The 18,051-nt window shown below is 31.2% G+C and overlaps 1 protein-coding gene across 1 annotated transcript in view; it reads right to left on the bottom strand.

The window, feature by feature from the left end:
- Nucleotides 1-3,869: 3,869 nt before the first annotated feature.
- LOC118204290 (DENN domain-containing protein 2A-like) overlaps nucleotides 3,870-18,051 on the bottom strand; it is an 81,691-nt gene continuing 67,509 nt past the window's right edge. The window contains exons 15-17 of the mRNA XM_035376627.2: nucleotides 11,413-11,557; nucleotides 11,170-11,262; nucleotides 3,870-7,653 (exon numbers count right to left, since the gene is read on the bottom strand). Of these exons, the coding sequence (XP_035232518.1) occupies nucleotides 7,610-7,653; nucleotides 11,170-11,262; nucleotides 11,413-11,557 (282 nt within the window). The 3' untranslated portion in view covers nucleotides 3,870-7,609. The remainder of the gene's footprint in view (nucleotides 7,654-11,169; nucleotides 11,263-11,412; nucleotides 11,558-18,051) is intronic.

Here is an 18,051-nt window from a genome sequence, read left to right as displayed (position 1 = left end):
TGTTGATGACAAGCAAAACTGAGACTCAACTAACTATAAAAGCACACAGAATGCATTGCAAAAGAAGAGACCAGCATTATCAGCAACAAAATCCTAATGTAAATATGGACTAAATGTGTATCTTAATATGAAAATATTTGAAACATTTTCAATTTATAAAAATGTTATGAGAGATTTTTAGTAAAGTGAAGAAGTGAGAGATTTTTATTAATTGTTATGAGAGATTTTTAGTAAAGTGAAGAAGTAAAATTATGCGGGTACATTTTTACTTTAAATACCTTATTTTTTAACCAATTTGACTAAATTTTACTTTTAACTTTTGGTGTTTATATATAAATATTACTTACACATTTTCAACTGAAGAGGGGAAGGAACTGCTTTCAAAGTAGGCATGCACAAAAATGATGCTATTTAAATTTATTTGAAGGTAATAAGTAAAGGAATTAAGAAAAATCTTTTATAGCATGTAGAACGGTTATAATGTAAAGGATCTGAATTTGACTTGAAGAATAATGCATCACAAATAACAATCTAAATAACATATTACAAAGTATGGGAGTATCTGTACCTGTTCTACAAATCTGTGAACCTCCTTGGAAGTATAAAGAAATTTAAAATCTAGTTCTCTTAAATATATTACGAAATTTGAACCAACTGGTTCTCATTAAATTAGTATTTAGTAGCCTCAATTGTGAATATTAATAACATTGTATTAATCCTCTATTGTGAATAAAAGATTAGTCTTTTCATTTTAAAGTTACATTTAATACATCAAATATCTAAAAAAATCACAAGGCAGCTAAAATATTAAATAATGTATCTTAAAAGCACTTAAGTTTCAGTTTTATATATGTTATACAACAATAATTTCTGTAAAAATGAAGAATATTATTATGCAAATTCACATGCAACTGGCAATGAACAGAAATATTGATTCAGAGATATCCAAACAGTGCAGCAAAATGCTAAATGTCAAGACAAGATAATACCAGGTGCCCCAAGATGAACCAAACACAAAGCAAGTAAAGTCTAATATGTCTGGTTTAGTTTGCCTCAAGCACTGATGATGTACAGCATAAATAATTAAATTTATGATCTGACACAATAAGAGTTAGATTCATATTCTGCTAATGGCATGATGACTTGTAATGATTTTTTAATTTAAATTAAGGCACAACATTCAATCATGCAGTTAAAAATATCTATATTCTACTAAATACTGAAAAAAACATATGATAAAGTGGCGAAAGCTTTTCTTAAAAGGAGTTACCAAATTAAATACCATAATATGTTATTTAACATTTCAATTATATTTTTTAAGAAAAAGTCTCTCAGACTAAAAATCTATATCAGTTTTCAACTACTTTATACATAGCTTATTTCTATGTTGGCATATTCAACAGATGGGTAACTTAAAGCAACAAGCTACATACAGCATCATACATTTTTTACAGTCTTCCACTTTTAATTTACTTCAGAAATGAAAATTACAGCATATACTTAATTAAAATATTTTTAGAACTATAGAATCTATGGAGATATTACTTTCTATTGACTAAGAACTCTTGGAAAACTTTTTCACTTCTAAAACATAATCAGCCATTTTTGATTGCCTAGGAAAATCTATTCAGCTTTCATAAAACTCATTTTGTAAAGTGCAGTTTGATAATTGAAGCATTACTTATATTCACAAATGATTCATTGTTCCAACAATTCTTATTCTGTCAGATTTTACAAGGGTTAGACAAAAATATGGAAACACCTCATAAAATGCATGTTTGAACTGAAATGTTTATTCTTGGAAAAGCTGTTGGTTGCACTGACATGTGTGCACAACATCCTCAATACAGTGCAAGTGCCATTCGTTATTCAGACAGTGTTCTGTGCAGTTGTGAGTGGTTCACGTCAGAGTTATATTAATTTAAATGTGTTCAAAATTGTATGGTGGGTGGTTCCGTAACCAAGGTAGACGTTAAGATGCACACCAGTATCTAAAATTTTTAACTCATACAGGAAAAGCAGAAAACAGCATCCGTTAAGCCACAGCGGACACTCAACACACAAAAGTGTGTGTTGAGTGATCATGATAGATGATCATTGAAGAGAACTGTGATGGAAAATAAGAGGACCACAGCCACAAAAATGACTGTTAAACCGAATGTACACATTCACAAACCTTGTCAGCACTAAAACAATATGAAAGGAGCTCCACAAACAGGGTATTTTTGAGTGACCTGCAATACAAAAGCCACTGAGTGATTAAAAAATGCTTGTAAGAGGAGAAAGTAGAGCCAAAGTCATAAAACCTGGACTACAGAGCAATGGAAGATTGTCATTTGGTCAGATGAGCTTTGCTTCATGCTGTTTCCAACTTCTGGCCGACGAATGCCGTTCCAAGCATATGATAGAGAGCGTTTGTTTGCCAAGAGTGAAACATGGCAGAGGTTTGGTCATGGTTTGGGCAGCCATGTTGTGGTATTCCAGGGGACCTAAAAGCCACATTACTGCCAAGGATTATGTGACCATTTTGGCTGATCACATCCATCCCATGATACAAATTTTGCTCCTCAATGGTGATGTCATATTCCAAAATGACAGAGCTCCTGTTCACTCATCTTGCATCATCCAGGACTGGTTTTCAGAGCATTAGGGTGAATTCTGATATCTACGTGGCCACCACAGTTACCAGATATCAACATTATAGAGCCTCTGTGGGTTATTCTGGAGAGAAATCTGCATACACACTATCAACCGCCATCATGTTAACTTGATTTGCCAATGTTTTACAGGAACATTGGTATAAAATTTTCTTGCAAAGCATACAAGACCTCTATTTATACATTCCAAGAAGACTGCAAGCTGTTTTGAATGCCAATGGTTTTCCTACACTGTTTTAGTCACAGCAGAATATTTATTTTAGTGTTTCCATATTTTTGTCCAATCCCTGTAATTTCCCTGCAAACAAAGGAATTACTTACGGTAGTATTTTTCCCTACAGTGAACATGTTTTACAATGTTCATGATATTCTCTGAAAGTTTCTCATCATTTGAATAAGTCATATATAGTTTTCATATATAGTTTAAGATACTATATATGAAAAGTTATTCTGCTTGTATTTTTCCTTTAATTCATTGATATTACATATATCTCTTTCAAGAAGTTTATGACACAGCATTTTAACCACATTAAATCTTTAATAAAGAAAGAATATTTTTCAAGCTAGTCACTCTTATTGGAAAATATGCTTTAAATTCTTAGCTATTTCAGTTACATATGTCTGTAAATTTGCTCTTACATCAAGTTTCCTTTTCAAAATTAGAATGCTTTGTAAGAAACAAAAATACAAAGTTTATCAGCATGTAAACTGAATGCCGTGAAACCTTTAAAATATGATAATAAACAATATATATGTTTCAACATGAAAGAAAAATAGTAAAAATTTAAATTCAACATTTATAAAAGTTAAAAGACATGATTTTCAGATATAATTTTTCAATGAAATGACAAATCCAAAGTGCAAAATTTGGAAAATATATCTAAAATCCAATTTATTTAGGAGAGGGGAAGGACTGTAAGTTATAAATGTGATACAGGCAAGTCAATGGCTAAATCAGCTTACATGAATAGTTTTACAATGAAATTAAAAATCACAATGAGGAGATAATAAATCACAATGTATAAATGAATACAAGTAACAATTTTAAATAAAAGCTCACATTTAATGAGATTATGAATGTGATACAGAATATCTGTAACATGTCAAGTGAATTCACATTTCAAAGCAAGCACTCCTGGGATCTAAACAAGCCGAAACTTGCATGGGGTTTATTTTATGTTAACTTAAAAGTAAATGTACTTGGCTATGGTGTAGACATGGAATATGCATGTCTAATATGACTCTAAACAAATTACAATAAAACATAAATTATGTGTCACAAGTAACTTAAATATCAATGTTATAAATGAGGTGAAGTCTCTCTAAAAAGTGACCACCCATTGATGGATTTGCTTATTCTTGTTGCAAAATATGAGGAAATCATCTAATATTACAAAATACAAACATCTAATATTACAATACAGTAAAGGATACAGGATTAATTAGAATACGCAAACAAGGGCTATCTACTTAAAAGAAAGAATGCCTTCATAGAGGAGATTTCAAAGGGAACTAGTTTTATATTTTTGTTAAAATTCAGAAAATAAAATAATAAAAAAAATTGCTATGCAGCCAATCTGATCACCAGGATTTGAGCTTGGGTTGAACAAGTTCAGCGGTTTAACACTTAGCTGCTCGTGGACCATAAAGGGTATAGAACAAAAAAAAGAACATGGATGCAATACAAAACAGAAATTGAAAGTCTGAAAACAGTATAATTATGTTATTAAAGTCATGCCATTCCAATAAAACTTGCAACCATTACTTTGCTGCTGACAGTCTGCATCTAGATCACATTTCATCACACCAGGACAACAATTATTGGAGGCATTTTTCATCCAACTTTGGCATTCAGTCAGAAAATCACAGCTGATTTTTAATCTAAAATTTATCACAGCCATCTTATATAATTTATTGCAGAATATTTTTTAGTGCTTTTGAATGTTATACCTTATTTAACCTTATGATATATATATATTTTAGTTCTGTTAGAAAATTTTCCAAATTCTTTCTGTAAATGTAATTTTAAAGTATTTGTGGATCAACATTTTTTTAGCCAAGATATGTTTTAGTTCTTTTTCCAGGTCTGGCCTTCCAAAGAGAGTATCATCTCACAGAACTTGATAACTGGTGAAGTTCAACATTACTTAATTATATTCTCAAAAATATTAGTCCCTAACAATTCCTGTGGAGAGGTTTTACTGTATTCATTTAAATATAATATAAATAATAATGCTGTACATTTTTGCCAAAAATATTGTTAAGATCTTAATGAATATCAGTAAATATTAGTAATGAGATACTAGAACAAAATGCAAGTAGGAGAATATTTCTTTTGCATGAGAACATATATTGCAATTTTCAGTTTAATTTCATATATGGTTGCCCAAACTGATGCCTGCTGTTTAATCTCTACCAGTTAACATAGTTAATATCTGGACTTATGGTTATGTCTATAAATTTATATTTTTAGTACATTATAATAGTCTACTGTGCAAGCATTAAAAATATAAAGCTATACATTAATCATTAAAAATGTATTGTCAGCATTAAAAACAAGCATTATAATAGCTATATAAGCATATATACATGTGTCGGCATTATAATATGCTATATAAGCACATATAACACATTATAATGTTCAACTATTTAAAGACTGCGATTTTTTTTAAAATAGAAAATTAAAAAATAGAAAATTGAATTTTATGAGTGAATCACAAGCCAATGTTCTAAAAATTTTTTTTTTCTTAGAAAGATATTTTAACAACTGCTTATTTTTCTGTTTGGGATGAGGTAATGGCAACCCACATAGATAATCTTAATTGTATGCATCACAAAAAAGAAATTTCAAGCACAGGAATGTAAATTAAAATGTTCAATACTCTATAGATTTATAATCCACAAATCAGTTGTAATTATTAGATCATTTTATTCATTTAGTTGCAAATACTAGATTAATGTTATTCAAAACTGTAATAATTAAAAACCTTGATTATCATTTACTCACAACTGAACTGTTTACCATTGCTGTATGCTAAAGGGCTGAATTACTAAAGAAAACAAGACAAATATCTAAATTTTCTGAAGAAAATTATTCATTGCACTTATAAAATAATTTTGAATTGTTTTATGAATTAACCTGAAAATTTTAATGAATGCCATGTATAAAACAAAGTGTAAATTATTATTTCAAGATAATGATAATAATTTCAAAACTTTAGCAGACCATTTTAAAAAACTGCTAATACACTACTCATAAATTTCGTGTTTAAAAATTCTCTAATGATCCTAAATCATTTTAAATCTACATCATTAGCACTAAGATAACTTCATTACAGTATGAAAAATTCTTTAAATTTACCCCGATTCTTAATATAAAAAGTTTTATGATTTAAAAGAATACAAATATTTTTATAAATCAGATATTAGGATCTTGAGTCACCACTAGCAAAATCACGGAATCCTGAATCCTTCATTGTATTGTAACAATTCAGACTAAAGACCTTTTAAATAATATTAATAATAAAACATATTTTGTAATATAATGCAAATAATACTTTTTCATATGAAGCAATTTCATTACAACTTGCTTTTTCTTATAATTCATTCATTCATTCATATGTACAATAATGACAAAAAATTTTGGTTTACACGATTATTTATAAAAATATTCAATATTTATACAGATCAAACAAGAAAATCCATTTTCCAGAAAGAAATGACAAACCCATCTACAATGCACAGAAAATTCATTCAATTTCTGTTACTCAATATTGTCAGAGTACAAACATGCACTATTTCTCATGCATTAATATAATTTAACAAGATTATTGCAATGCATTTTTTTTTGTTTAATAAGAATCTTAGCCAATTTCACAATAAATAAAAGACAGGTTCTGAAATTTCCATATAAATGCACAGAATTATTCTATTAAAAAAGTTAGGTTAAAAAAAAGACTACTGGTTAAATTTTTTAAATTAAACCTAAGTTATTACTACTGTTAGCAGTACTACTGCCTTATCTATAACTTAACATGAATTCTAAATTTAGCCGACCATTAAAAAAAGGATTATTATGATAAATACTACACAAACTTATTTCAATCTTTTATGCAGTTTGTGGAAAAAATGGAGGGGGGGGGGAGAAGGAAATCCAATTTTTTCAAAAGATGTAGTTGGAACATATTCAAATTTGTTAAGCTATGTAAAATTATCTTATAACAGAAAATTATTTTACCTTATGTTTTAAAATAAACTCTACATATATCATTTCTGATTTAAAAATAAGTCACACTCCATCAAAAAACTACTATTCGCACTTCAAAACCTGCTTTAAGTTCTTGAGAGAGTTAAAATTCTTTGTACAGAGATCCCACGATTAGAAATATGTTCCCCTTGTGCAATAGGAAGAGGAGGGAAGGAGGATCAATGTCTAAGCAATGCTGAAAAAATTATAGAATTATAGAAAATTATAGAAATTATAGAAAATTATAGAAAATAGAAAATTCCTGATATCAAAGATATAAGTTTACAAAAGTTTTTTTAAATGAATTAGAAAAACTGAATGAAATTACAAGAACATATGAACATTAATAATGTACAAGTATAAAACACAAAGCTCAGAATATTGAATTATAAAATAGCAAAATTAAAAGGAATGATTTTTTGCAGCTCTGTCAAATAATATGAAAGTTTAGAAAAACGTGAATATAAAGAAGAATGCTAACAAAATGTCATGGAGAAGATTACATTTTTGTTGCACTAAACTTGTTTCAGACTATAGTTATAAATATTCTCCATATAAAACACAGTAAATAGCTTAAAATAACATATAAATTTTCTTCTTTATCAAGTAATTAAAAAATTTACTTTACAATACACTAAATTCATAAAAAATCAAAAAAACATTTTAGGTCATGAGCGGAAAAGATTTTTGAGCAAAAAATTGAGTCTCAACTTTTCTTCAATCCTCTCAACTTTCCTTCAATTTTTTCACCTAGAAATAATAAAATAAATGAATGACAGTACTTTTAATCACTAACTTATTTGAATTATGTTACTTTGATGCTAATAACGTAAAAATAATTTACCAAAGAACAAACAAAAGTAATAGACATTATGCAGATACAAAATGGCCCCAAAATATTTTTTTGACAAGAAATCATTTAGTGGCCATAGTTTTATTTTAGCAGGTTGCATAATTTCTTGGGAATAGCACAATAAAAGAATGGTAACATAATTAAGAACGGAGAGAGGAAACACAGAGGTAATACACATGCATTCATTAGGAGAATTTAAATTTTTTCAAAAAAGGTAACAAAATCTATTGTTGAACAGTAATCAGAGAGCACCATTAAGTACGAAGTTTAATATTTCAGAAGCATGCAGAATCCATTTCACCATTCCAAATCTACATATACTGATACTTGTTTTTTTATTCTATTAGAGAGTTATTTGATAAAGGGCTCTATTCATGATATTTTTAATGCTAGCTTTAAGTGAGATTGAATGAGTCCCATCGGGTTCTGATGTCACGAATCATTAAATCTGCTATTTCGTAATTAGCTATTAAATTTAAGGATAGATTTTGAAGGTAGTTTTAAGTAAAATAGCGGCTCTTTACAAATAAAATGGTCGACGTGTTCCTATTCAAGCTGTGGGTAAATAATATTTCATAAAATTTTCATGGATAGCACAGGCAAGTGCTTAAAACTTCAGAAATGTTCTTGACTTATCAGAATATACTTTTCATAATTATAAACTTTGCTTTTCAAGAATGTCTAAAAATGATATCATATTTAAGCAACTGCTTACTTCTGATGAAAAAAGCCTAACTAGTAACCATCTGAATATATATCTTTTACAGTTCAACTTTCTGAAATTTATCTGAAAGAATTAATTTTTTTAAAACTTTCTTTACATTTGTATACATATTCTGTTGAGAAGATGCAGTTTGTTGCTTTGAGTAATAGTTCACGTGAATATTTGATGTGAAAGTTAAAATTCTAAGTGTTAAATAAATTTTCATATCTGTTCATTAAAATGTAAAACATATTTCAAGATTTATACTTCACACTTTATATACACCCTGAATGCTTCACACTTTAAAATGCGCATGCTGATCTTAATATCGGATAGCCGTTTACATGTTAGACAACTGTATCTGACATTAAATTCAATTTCACAAATTTGAGGTATCAAGCCTTTTTTTTATTCCCTTTTAATGTTACACTTATATTTCATGAAATTCTGAATTATACTGGGTTTCAGTTTTTCATAAGAAACTTTTCCCCATGCATATTAAGTCATTACTTCTTTTTGTGGGCAGTTTCTCACAGGCTTAATGGCTCAACGATGCTGGCTAGAGGTCTGCAAAGCACAGGGTTGTGAGATCGAAATCAGTAAAAAAAAAAAGTTTTTTCCTGCTATATTTAAATTTCCAATTCTTGCACAATTAGTTCAATCAAAATGTATTTTATTCATGTTAGACTGCCTCTACTTTTTTATTAAATCATATTTATCTTTTAATTGAAATATTTTTCTCTTACAAGTTTATCATTTATTTTCCAGGTTCCGATATTTTGCACACATTTATTACTGCCTTTTATTCAAATCAGTCAAATTTTGCACATTAATTATACTCAACGCTTAACTGATCCATATACTACACATTCAATTACTTTTCATTAAGTTCTATTTATATTTTAATTGTAATATATTCATGCTTTTATCATTATGGCTTCTTTCCTTCTCTGATCTTTTTTAATTACAGTAAAAACAGGCTTCAAATATAGTTGTTGTTTTATCTGATATTTTGTTTATACTAACTTTTTTATCACCAGTGATTAGAATTTGTTTTGTTTATAAAGAAATTTGAATAATTTCCACTCATAACTATTTACTTATACTCATTTCCACTCATAACTAATTTACTTATACAATTTAAGCTAGGAAATAAATTCCATTTATTTTAAACTCTGAATTAAACGTTTTTTAAACTAGAATTTATGCATTAAATGTGGTGCATAGACTAATAATTATATACACATGGTATGGAAACAACAATCAAATATCTCAATACCCTTGATCTGAAATACCCGTCAGGGTTCCACAAAATAAGTTTTTAACCTCTAATTACTTTGTTTCATACCTTTAAACAGTATTGACTGACTCGCCAATTTTAACAAAATTCCGGAAGTTTTGAACAAAGAGGATCGCACATCGTAAGGATCACTTTGATGGACCGTTAAGATCAGCTTAGTTAGGAAATCAGTTTAAATAAGTGCAAGTACAAGATGATGCACAGCCAGCACCTATGCATCCAAGTAGGCATATCAGGTATTGCCCAGCTTTGCTAACTGCTCAACTTCCTCTCCGGATGGAATTCTAAGACAGGACACCTGGGGTGTGGTTTAAGGGTTTCCCATCTCTCTTCCCCTATAAGTAACCTCTTGAGAGGATTTTGGTTCACCACATACTTGAGGATTTTGGCTTGCTCCTTCCTGCACAGGCATTATACACTTTGAAACATCTATGCTTTTCCACGGCTTCAAAACCAGCCTTTTATTACAGCAGTTGGACTCTCTAACTACTATTCTGCAGGGCAGCTACCAATTTAAGCATGAGTCATTTATGGTTACTGGACTTGTTAAATTTAGTGACTGCTCTCAAGTAAGGATCACTACTTATGTGCATGTCATGAACAGGGCCAAAAGAAGAAATCAGTATTGAATATGTGCCTAAAGTAGAAATACCCACTGACATTTAAATAAAGAATCCTGGTATACATAATGGAAATTTGCATTTCCTTTTAGTTGTAGAGCTGATGATGAAGTCATGAAGCTTTATAATTTTAAAAGAGCTGACACAAGCAAAGTACTTCTCACATCTTCAACAATGTGATGCCAGTGCCTTCATCTACATATGCTTATTCAATGCCCTTGATTCCTGAGCTACATGTAATTCCTGTAGTTGCCTAACCAATGCTGAGTAATCATTATGGTATTGAAGAATTGGAGCATTTGGCAATATGCAATGGAGGTGACAATGCTACGATTTCCTAAGTGGAAAGCAAGTGTTCCTGATAGAGTTCAAGAATTGATAGCTGTCCAAATGAGAGAAACTAGGAAGAATCATCATCTTATTATCACTGTGTTAAGATGCTATGGACTGTTTTTGTTATGCTACTGACAGTCTAAATTAAGATAACCGCTTTTTAGTTTTCACTTATGCTACGGTGTGAACTATGGCTCTGCTACACTATGGACTAATTTCAGGAATTAATAGTTTTCGTAAATCTTCTTTCAATTATGTAATGACTTATTAATTAAATTAAGTAATTCAATTTTGGGATAAAATATGCTAATTTTTTTCAGTGAAAACAATCTTTTTACACAATCTTAAGTATACATTATTAAGTCATCCTGCTTCAAACAACATGCAGCTGGGGGAGGGGAGGGGCTAAAGTTGTTAAAAAGTAAATTCTTTTCTGTACAATTAAAACTTTACTTACCTAAATTTCGCATTGTTTTACCAATGAGATGAGATAGTTTTTCATCTTGAGAGAGCTCCCATTTGTAATCATCAACGCGTTTTTCAAAACATGCTGAAAGTTAATCTTCTTTTTAAATCTATGCATATATTACATTTAAAATATAATGAAATAATATCACAAATCATAAAAATTGGACTGCATATTAAAAAAAATTATTAATGATTAATATAATTTCTAATTTAACATGAAACAAACATTTACTTCTTGTATTTGTCTGACAAAGTTTTCTGAATTTCATTCTCCATTTACTCTCTTCAATAAACGTATCAAACATTTGGGTTTCAGAAAACCACTGTAGAAAAGAGCGTATGCTATGAGAAAAAGCATTTTTGAGAAATCCATCTTTCTGCAAAGGAAATAAAATAAACATAAGACTTAGTAGACTCAGTTTTAAGTAAACTTTAAAGATTGCACTCTTGATTTTTTTTTTTTCTTTCTTTTTTTTTTTTTCCTAGGCAGAATTTTTACAGTTACATGCAAAAATGATTATTAAGTAATGATGCATTAAGTTTAGAAGAAGAAATCTACTTTTCATCTCTTTCTGCTTTTAACACATGCCACTCACTTTAGCATTTTACCATTTATTTTTCACCACTGCACTAATGAACATAAAATGGTAGCTTCTGTTGACTGTCTGAAGAACTTTGCCACTTTTATTTTGATTCGGAACAAGTTCATCTGTGCACAGTCTTGACTTCTAAGAAGTCCAATGTCATTTAACTCCTTAAACTAATTTAACGAAATATACAAGGACAATCTGCCTAATTAGAGATATGGCTTTGCAAGGAAGTGTTCTGAAGGAAACTGGCTTGTGTTTATGTCATACATGAGGAAAATCATGTGTCATGTAGTGAAATTAATTTAAGTTATTAAAATCTTATTTCAAATTCAGCTATATACTTTAATTTACTAAGTTACCTTTTAATTAGGGGTATTAATAATTAATTTATTAAAGTTAGTTTATTTTGAAAAGTCACTTATTTGGCTTTTTTAGTTTAGTTTATTTTTAAATTTTGGTTAAGTTATTACTTAAGAGTTACTTATTAGTTGTTACTTAAGAGACATGTCTTGTAAGTAATTTTTTAGTATTATTGCAATTTAAAAATACAAATTATAGATTTACCTATCTAAAATTTATAAACAGTATACAGTAAAAATTTGCCTTTCTTGCAAACCTACTTTGCATTCATCAGTTCCCAGGCCATTATAACATTTACTCATCTACATGTCTATTACAGCAGATGACCTTTTCACTGACTCCTGTGCCATGATCAAGGTATTTCCCTTCTGTTGGCAATTTCACTTTGACAAATGTACCATCTATAGAGATGAATTCTTCAGTTAGACAAGTAGTATCTTCTTTTATTAATGTGACACCCCACTTGTGGAAAGAATTTTCTTTTATTATTGTTTTACACACCCACTGTGTCTGATAAAAATTTTTTTTAACTATATTGTAGTAGTAAATTCTTTAAGAACTGCTAAATGTTATATCTCTCGGGAGATATAACATTTAGCAGTTCCTGAAGAATTTGACTATCTCCCAGGAGTAACCATGTTTGAGGTATTTTAACTTTAACTGAAAAGCTAAAAAAAACAAATATTAAGTAAATTAGTTGGCATTTTTTTCTGCCACCTACACTCTTACAAACCTGGGTTGTTGCCCTCAGGTTAACTGGTTTTAAATTTCTAGAATAAAATACAATATTATATTTGGTATATTTTTGTTAAGTGTTTTGGAAGGATTCCAAGAATCATTACACAACAAGTGGTACTCTTATGACAAGACAATGACACACACACACACACATATATATATATTTTCCAGGTCACTAGTGGGTATTCTACCCAATAAGGAGCAAAGATACTGAAGCCCAATAATTATTGTCAACCTTGAAATTATAAAAATTGGAATTTTCTGGGAGGTTTATTCATGCTGCCCAATGGTATCATTTCAAAAGAATTCACACTGACTTAAATTCACTTTATAATGTATGATTCAGGTTATTCAACTATTTATAACATGATTCCAATGTAAAATATATTATTTAATTAGATATTCTAAATTTTATGCTCTTTGAACAAAATCATTTTGTAATTTTCTTGCACTTCTATATTGAGAAAATCCTGTGCAAGAATTTAGTAATGTAGCATTTATTGATATAAAACACAATAAATACAAATATAGAAATCCTGAGCAGCAAAGGAAAGCTTTAATTTATCTAAGTACTTTTAAACAGGAAGAAAATAAAATTAGTAATTAATGTACACATATGGATAAATTTAGTAATGTGCCATGTAAAAAAATACAAATATTAAACAATTAAACATTGTCTGAATCTTTGTACAAAGTTCTACAAACGCCAACATTAAAAATTAATAAAATTTAATAAGAAAAAATATTTTGAAAATCCTCAGGGGTAGAGGAATGAATTTTGCACAATTTAAGTTTCATTCATTCAATACATTTCATTTACTGGTTTCTACCGTTTTTCTTATGTGCTACGAGTATTGCTTTAAGCAATAGGAGTTATTCGATGCTATTTTCTCATCATCTCGCAATTTTTCGAGTGTGGATTACTTCGAAATCATGTGATCATTTTTGTGCGCTGTGAATAGCGAATTCTCCCCCCCCCCCAAGATTAGCAACAACATGCAATGGTGGGGAACAAATTCTCTCCACCTGCTAAAATAGATACATCTACGGTTCGGAATCACGTGCTAGAGCTGACGGACGAAATGCATCATTTTGCGGATAAATATTTAGGAGGAAGTTGGAGTGCTTTAATAAATGTGGAATCACTTATGTTAGAGGACTACCTGTGTATATTACAAAGTATTGAAAAGCTAAAATCTAGGATTACATTGATCGACATGGATTTGGAAACATTGACTGCCAATGCTAAATCTGATCAGGAACTGCAATTAGTTCGGACTGTGTTTGCCAGGGAGCGCAGTTTAGCCAAAGAATTATTACTGATATATAAAGGTAAGCGTGGGTTTTTTGGTGCACACTATCCTGATTCTATTAATCTAAGTGTTACCGATATTACCAGAAAAGTAATCGCTAGCAAACTGAAACTTGTTAAATCTAATGCTTGTAAAAATGTTGATGTTTATGTTGAAAATGGAACTGATGTAAATGTTATTAATCCTGTTTCAAATGTTAATGATGATTCTGGTAATATTAATGCTAAGCCCAAGCGGCCATCAAAAAAGAATAAGAGGTCAGCTACCAAAATCACTGATACTGATGGCTTTACTCAGCCGAAAAACAAGGCCAGGCTTTCTAAGTTAATTAAGTGTAATGTAGATATTCCCGTAATCAATACATTTAATGGATTAAATGCAAATGGCAATGGAAATAATAATATGGACCAGGGTGAGCCTAAAATTATTGAAACTGAGCCCTCAATAATTAAACCTATTATGGTAAAACCTGCTGAAAAATTTTCTGATTTTGTTAAAACACTGAAGAGTGATACTAAGCTTGAAGTTGCAGTTAAGACAAATGGCAAGTTTCTGAAAGTGTTCCCAAAGATAGAGAGTGATCATAAGTTAATTACTACTTACTTAGATGATAAAGAGATAGGTCATTATTTAATAATAAGCAAGGTAGAAAAACCTATTAAAGTTGTCTTTAGAGGACTACCCATAGACTGTTCTAAAGATGAGATTCATGAAGAGCTTACAGCTCTTGATTATACGCTGCGTAAAGTCTCACAAATGCATAGATTCAAAACTAAGGACCCTATGCTCTTTTTCAAGTCCAGTTGGAGAATGTACCAGGGGTAGAAGATATTCATAACTTAACTTACTTCATGTGTTTTTATGTTACTGTTACCCCATATAATACTATCGGAAGTGTTATGCAGTGTCACAACTGCCAACATTTCCACCACTCATCAGAAAATTGCAAACTAAAGCCCCACTGCGTCAAGTGCGCAGGGGCACATATAACTGAAAACTGTAAGGCTAAACGAATTGACAATGTTATGTGCTGTAACTGCAAACAATCAGGGCACATGGCCAATTACCGTGGTTGTCCCAAATTCCCTACTGCTAGAAATGTTAACAATTCACAAGGTAATGTATAAAGTAAAGTTAATGTATCTTACGATATAAATTTTGGTAATCGAAATAATGTAGTACCAGGCATTAGTTATGCTAATGCATCTAGTGGTAAATCTAGTGGCACTTGAAAATGGCAAATTGTCTGATAAAAATGTTAAAAACTTAACTGATAACAATAATATTAAGAAGAAACCTACAGAAGTAGGCCCAAATGTATTTGCTGATGTGTTTAAATTTATTAAGGAACTTGTTGATATTTTTAAGGGATTCTCATTTGCTAACATTATTAGAAAGATTACCTACGGATAAAATGCCTGAGCTTCAAGCTGCAGAGCACACTATTGACAAGATGTTTATTTTGTTTGAAATATTCGAAAATTCTAAATGTTTCTAAATGTGATGTATCCAATGTTCTAAATGTGATGTATAATGTATAGTGTTGTTGTTAACAATTGTGTAAACATTTATACATGGAACGCAAACGGTTTGTCTTATAAAATTAATGAACTGCGAGATTTTTATAAATGAGCACAGTCCTGATCTATTATTCCTATAAGAACACAGACTTGGCCCATCAAACCCAATCTATGTTGCAAATTACTGTGTATATCGATCCAATAGAGACATAACTGCTGGCAGAAGGAGAGGAGGTGGTACTGCTCACCTTGTTAAATGCTGCGTTACTCACTATCAAATAACATTCCCACAGCTATCTCCATCACAACAAAATACAGGCACAACATACATGTTTGTATTTACTTAAATACCACCATCAAAACTCCGCACAGCTGTTGAGGCAGATCTCAACACATTACTCACACTTGGTACACACTTAATTATAGGTGGAGACCTGAACGCTAGACACCGCACATGGAACTGCTATAATTCTATTGGCAATGTCATATTCAACTTGGCCCACAGGGATCCCATTTCAGATAGCAGCTCCAAGTACCCCAACACGATATACTACTGGTTCCTCTAGTATCTTAGACTTCTTCCTTCTCAGAAACACCAGTGTTTCATTGGATGTTTTTGTGTTGGATGAATTATCTTCCGACCACAATCCAGTCCGTTTGATACTGGACATCAGTAGTTATACTACACCAGTCAAAAAAGACTTTAAAACTGACCGGCAAACTTTTGCCAAAGCTCTAAACAACATTCAGTATACAATCCCAACAATACATTCAGGCAATGACATTGATAGTTTAATCGAGGAGTTTACCTGTGCAGTACAAAATACCTACAAAAGTGCTCAGAGAGAAATGAAACAGTCTAAACCTGTCAGATCCAAGGATTTTAGTCAGTTCATCAAAAAATGCAATGCCACCAAGAGACAATTTTAGAGAATCAGATCCAGACGGGACAAAACTATTTTCAATAGGCTGTGTGATGCAGTCAAGTCTCGCACTAATTATTACTCACAACTTCGCTGGGCTAACTACCTTGAGTCCCTCTCCAGAGACGATAACTCCATATGGAAAGCGGTCAAAACATATAAAAAATGCCACAAGAACATTTCCCCCTTTAAAGACCCTCAAAGGATCCATTACACAGATACTAAAAAAGCAGAACTTTTAGCACAGCATCTGGAATCTCAGTTTCGCACTAACAACATTCACAACCCCATTACAGAACAATTAATTACTGACTTTCACAACAACTATATGCCAAGCTTACATACTGACAACACGATCCTAGTCATGCTGTCGGAAGTTTGCTCCTACATTAAAAAGCTGAAGAACAACAACAGCCCTGGTTATGACACCATAAGCAATAGAATGATCAAGAAATTTCCAGTTAAAATCCTACTGTTCTTCATAAAGGTGGTCAACCTTATACTCAGATGACAGCATTTCCTGGAAAGTTGGAAACTGGCTCAAATCACACCAATTCTGAAATCCCAAAAGTCTGCAAGCTCACCAGAGTTATACCGTCCGATAAGTCTGCTATCCTCACTTAGCAAAATTGTGGAGGCTGTACTACTAACCAGGATTAATCAACATCTGGAACAAAATAGCATCATCATTCCTCAACAATTCAGATTCCAAAGCAGACGTTCTATGGTCAATTCTACCGTGTTGTGGAACTTATCAGTGAAGGGCTACAGAAAAAGAAAGTTACAGGAGGACTGTTCTTAGACACAGCAAAAGCCTTCGACCATGTATTGCTGGACGCACTCATCTACAAACTACACAACCTGGGCTTCCCAAGTTATACGACAAACATAGTTAAATCCTACCTAACCGGTAGACTTTGTCGTTCGCGTCTCAAATACACTCTCAACCTGTAGGGCAATCCTTTGTGGTGCCCCCAGGGGAGTCTGCTTGGACCTACCTTATTCAATATCTACGTGAACGACATTCCCACCACACCACAACACTCCAATGTATGCTGATGACACTGAAATCCTCTCACAAAGTGCATTTGTTAGCCCAGCAATACAACAACTATAAGACTACATAAACATACTCGAGACTTGGCTGACAAAATGAAAAATCAAAGTTAATGTGGACGAGACTCAAGCAATTCTGTTTACCAAGAAAATTAAATTCAACGAAAACCAGCAACTCTTTGGAGAAGTCATCCCATGGGCCAAGCAAGTCCTTTATCTTGGGGTGATCCTCAGTATACTCTATCATGGTACCCACACATAACATCTATCCTTAATAAGTTTCGAGTTAGTAAAGTCGCACTTCACCCCTTAATTTCTCGAAACAGTGTACTTTCAATGGACAACAAGTTGCTTATTTATAAAATGGTATT

The sequence above is a fragment of the Stegodyphus dumicola genome, chromosome 8, assembly GCF_044657685.1.
Source record: "Stegodyphus dumicola isolate Sdum_Otavi_A_Nest chromosome 8, ASM4465768v1".
Taxonomy (NCBI): domain Eukaryota; kingdom Metazoa; phylum Arthropoda; class Arachnida; order Araneae; family Eresidae; genus Stegodyphus; species Stegodyphus dumicola.
The sequence above is the reverse complement of the archived record's forward strand: the minus strand, read 5'-3'. Positions and strand labels throughout refer to the sequence as shown.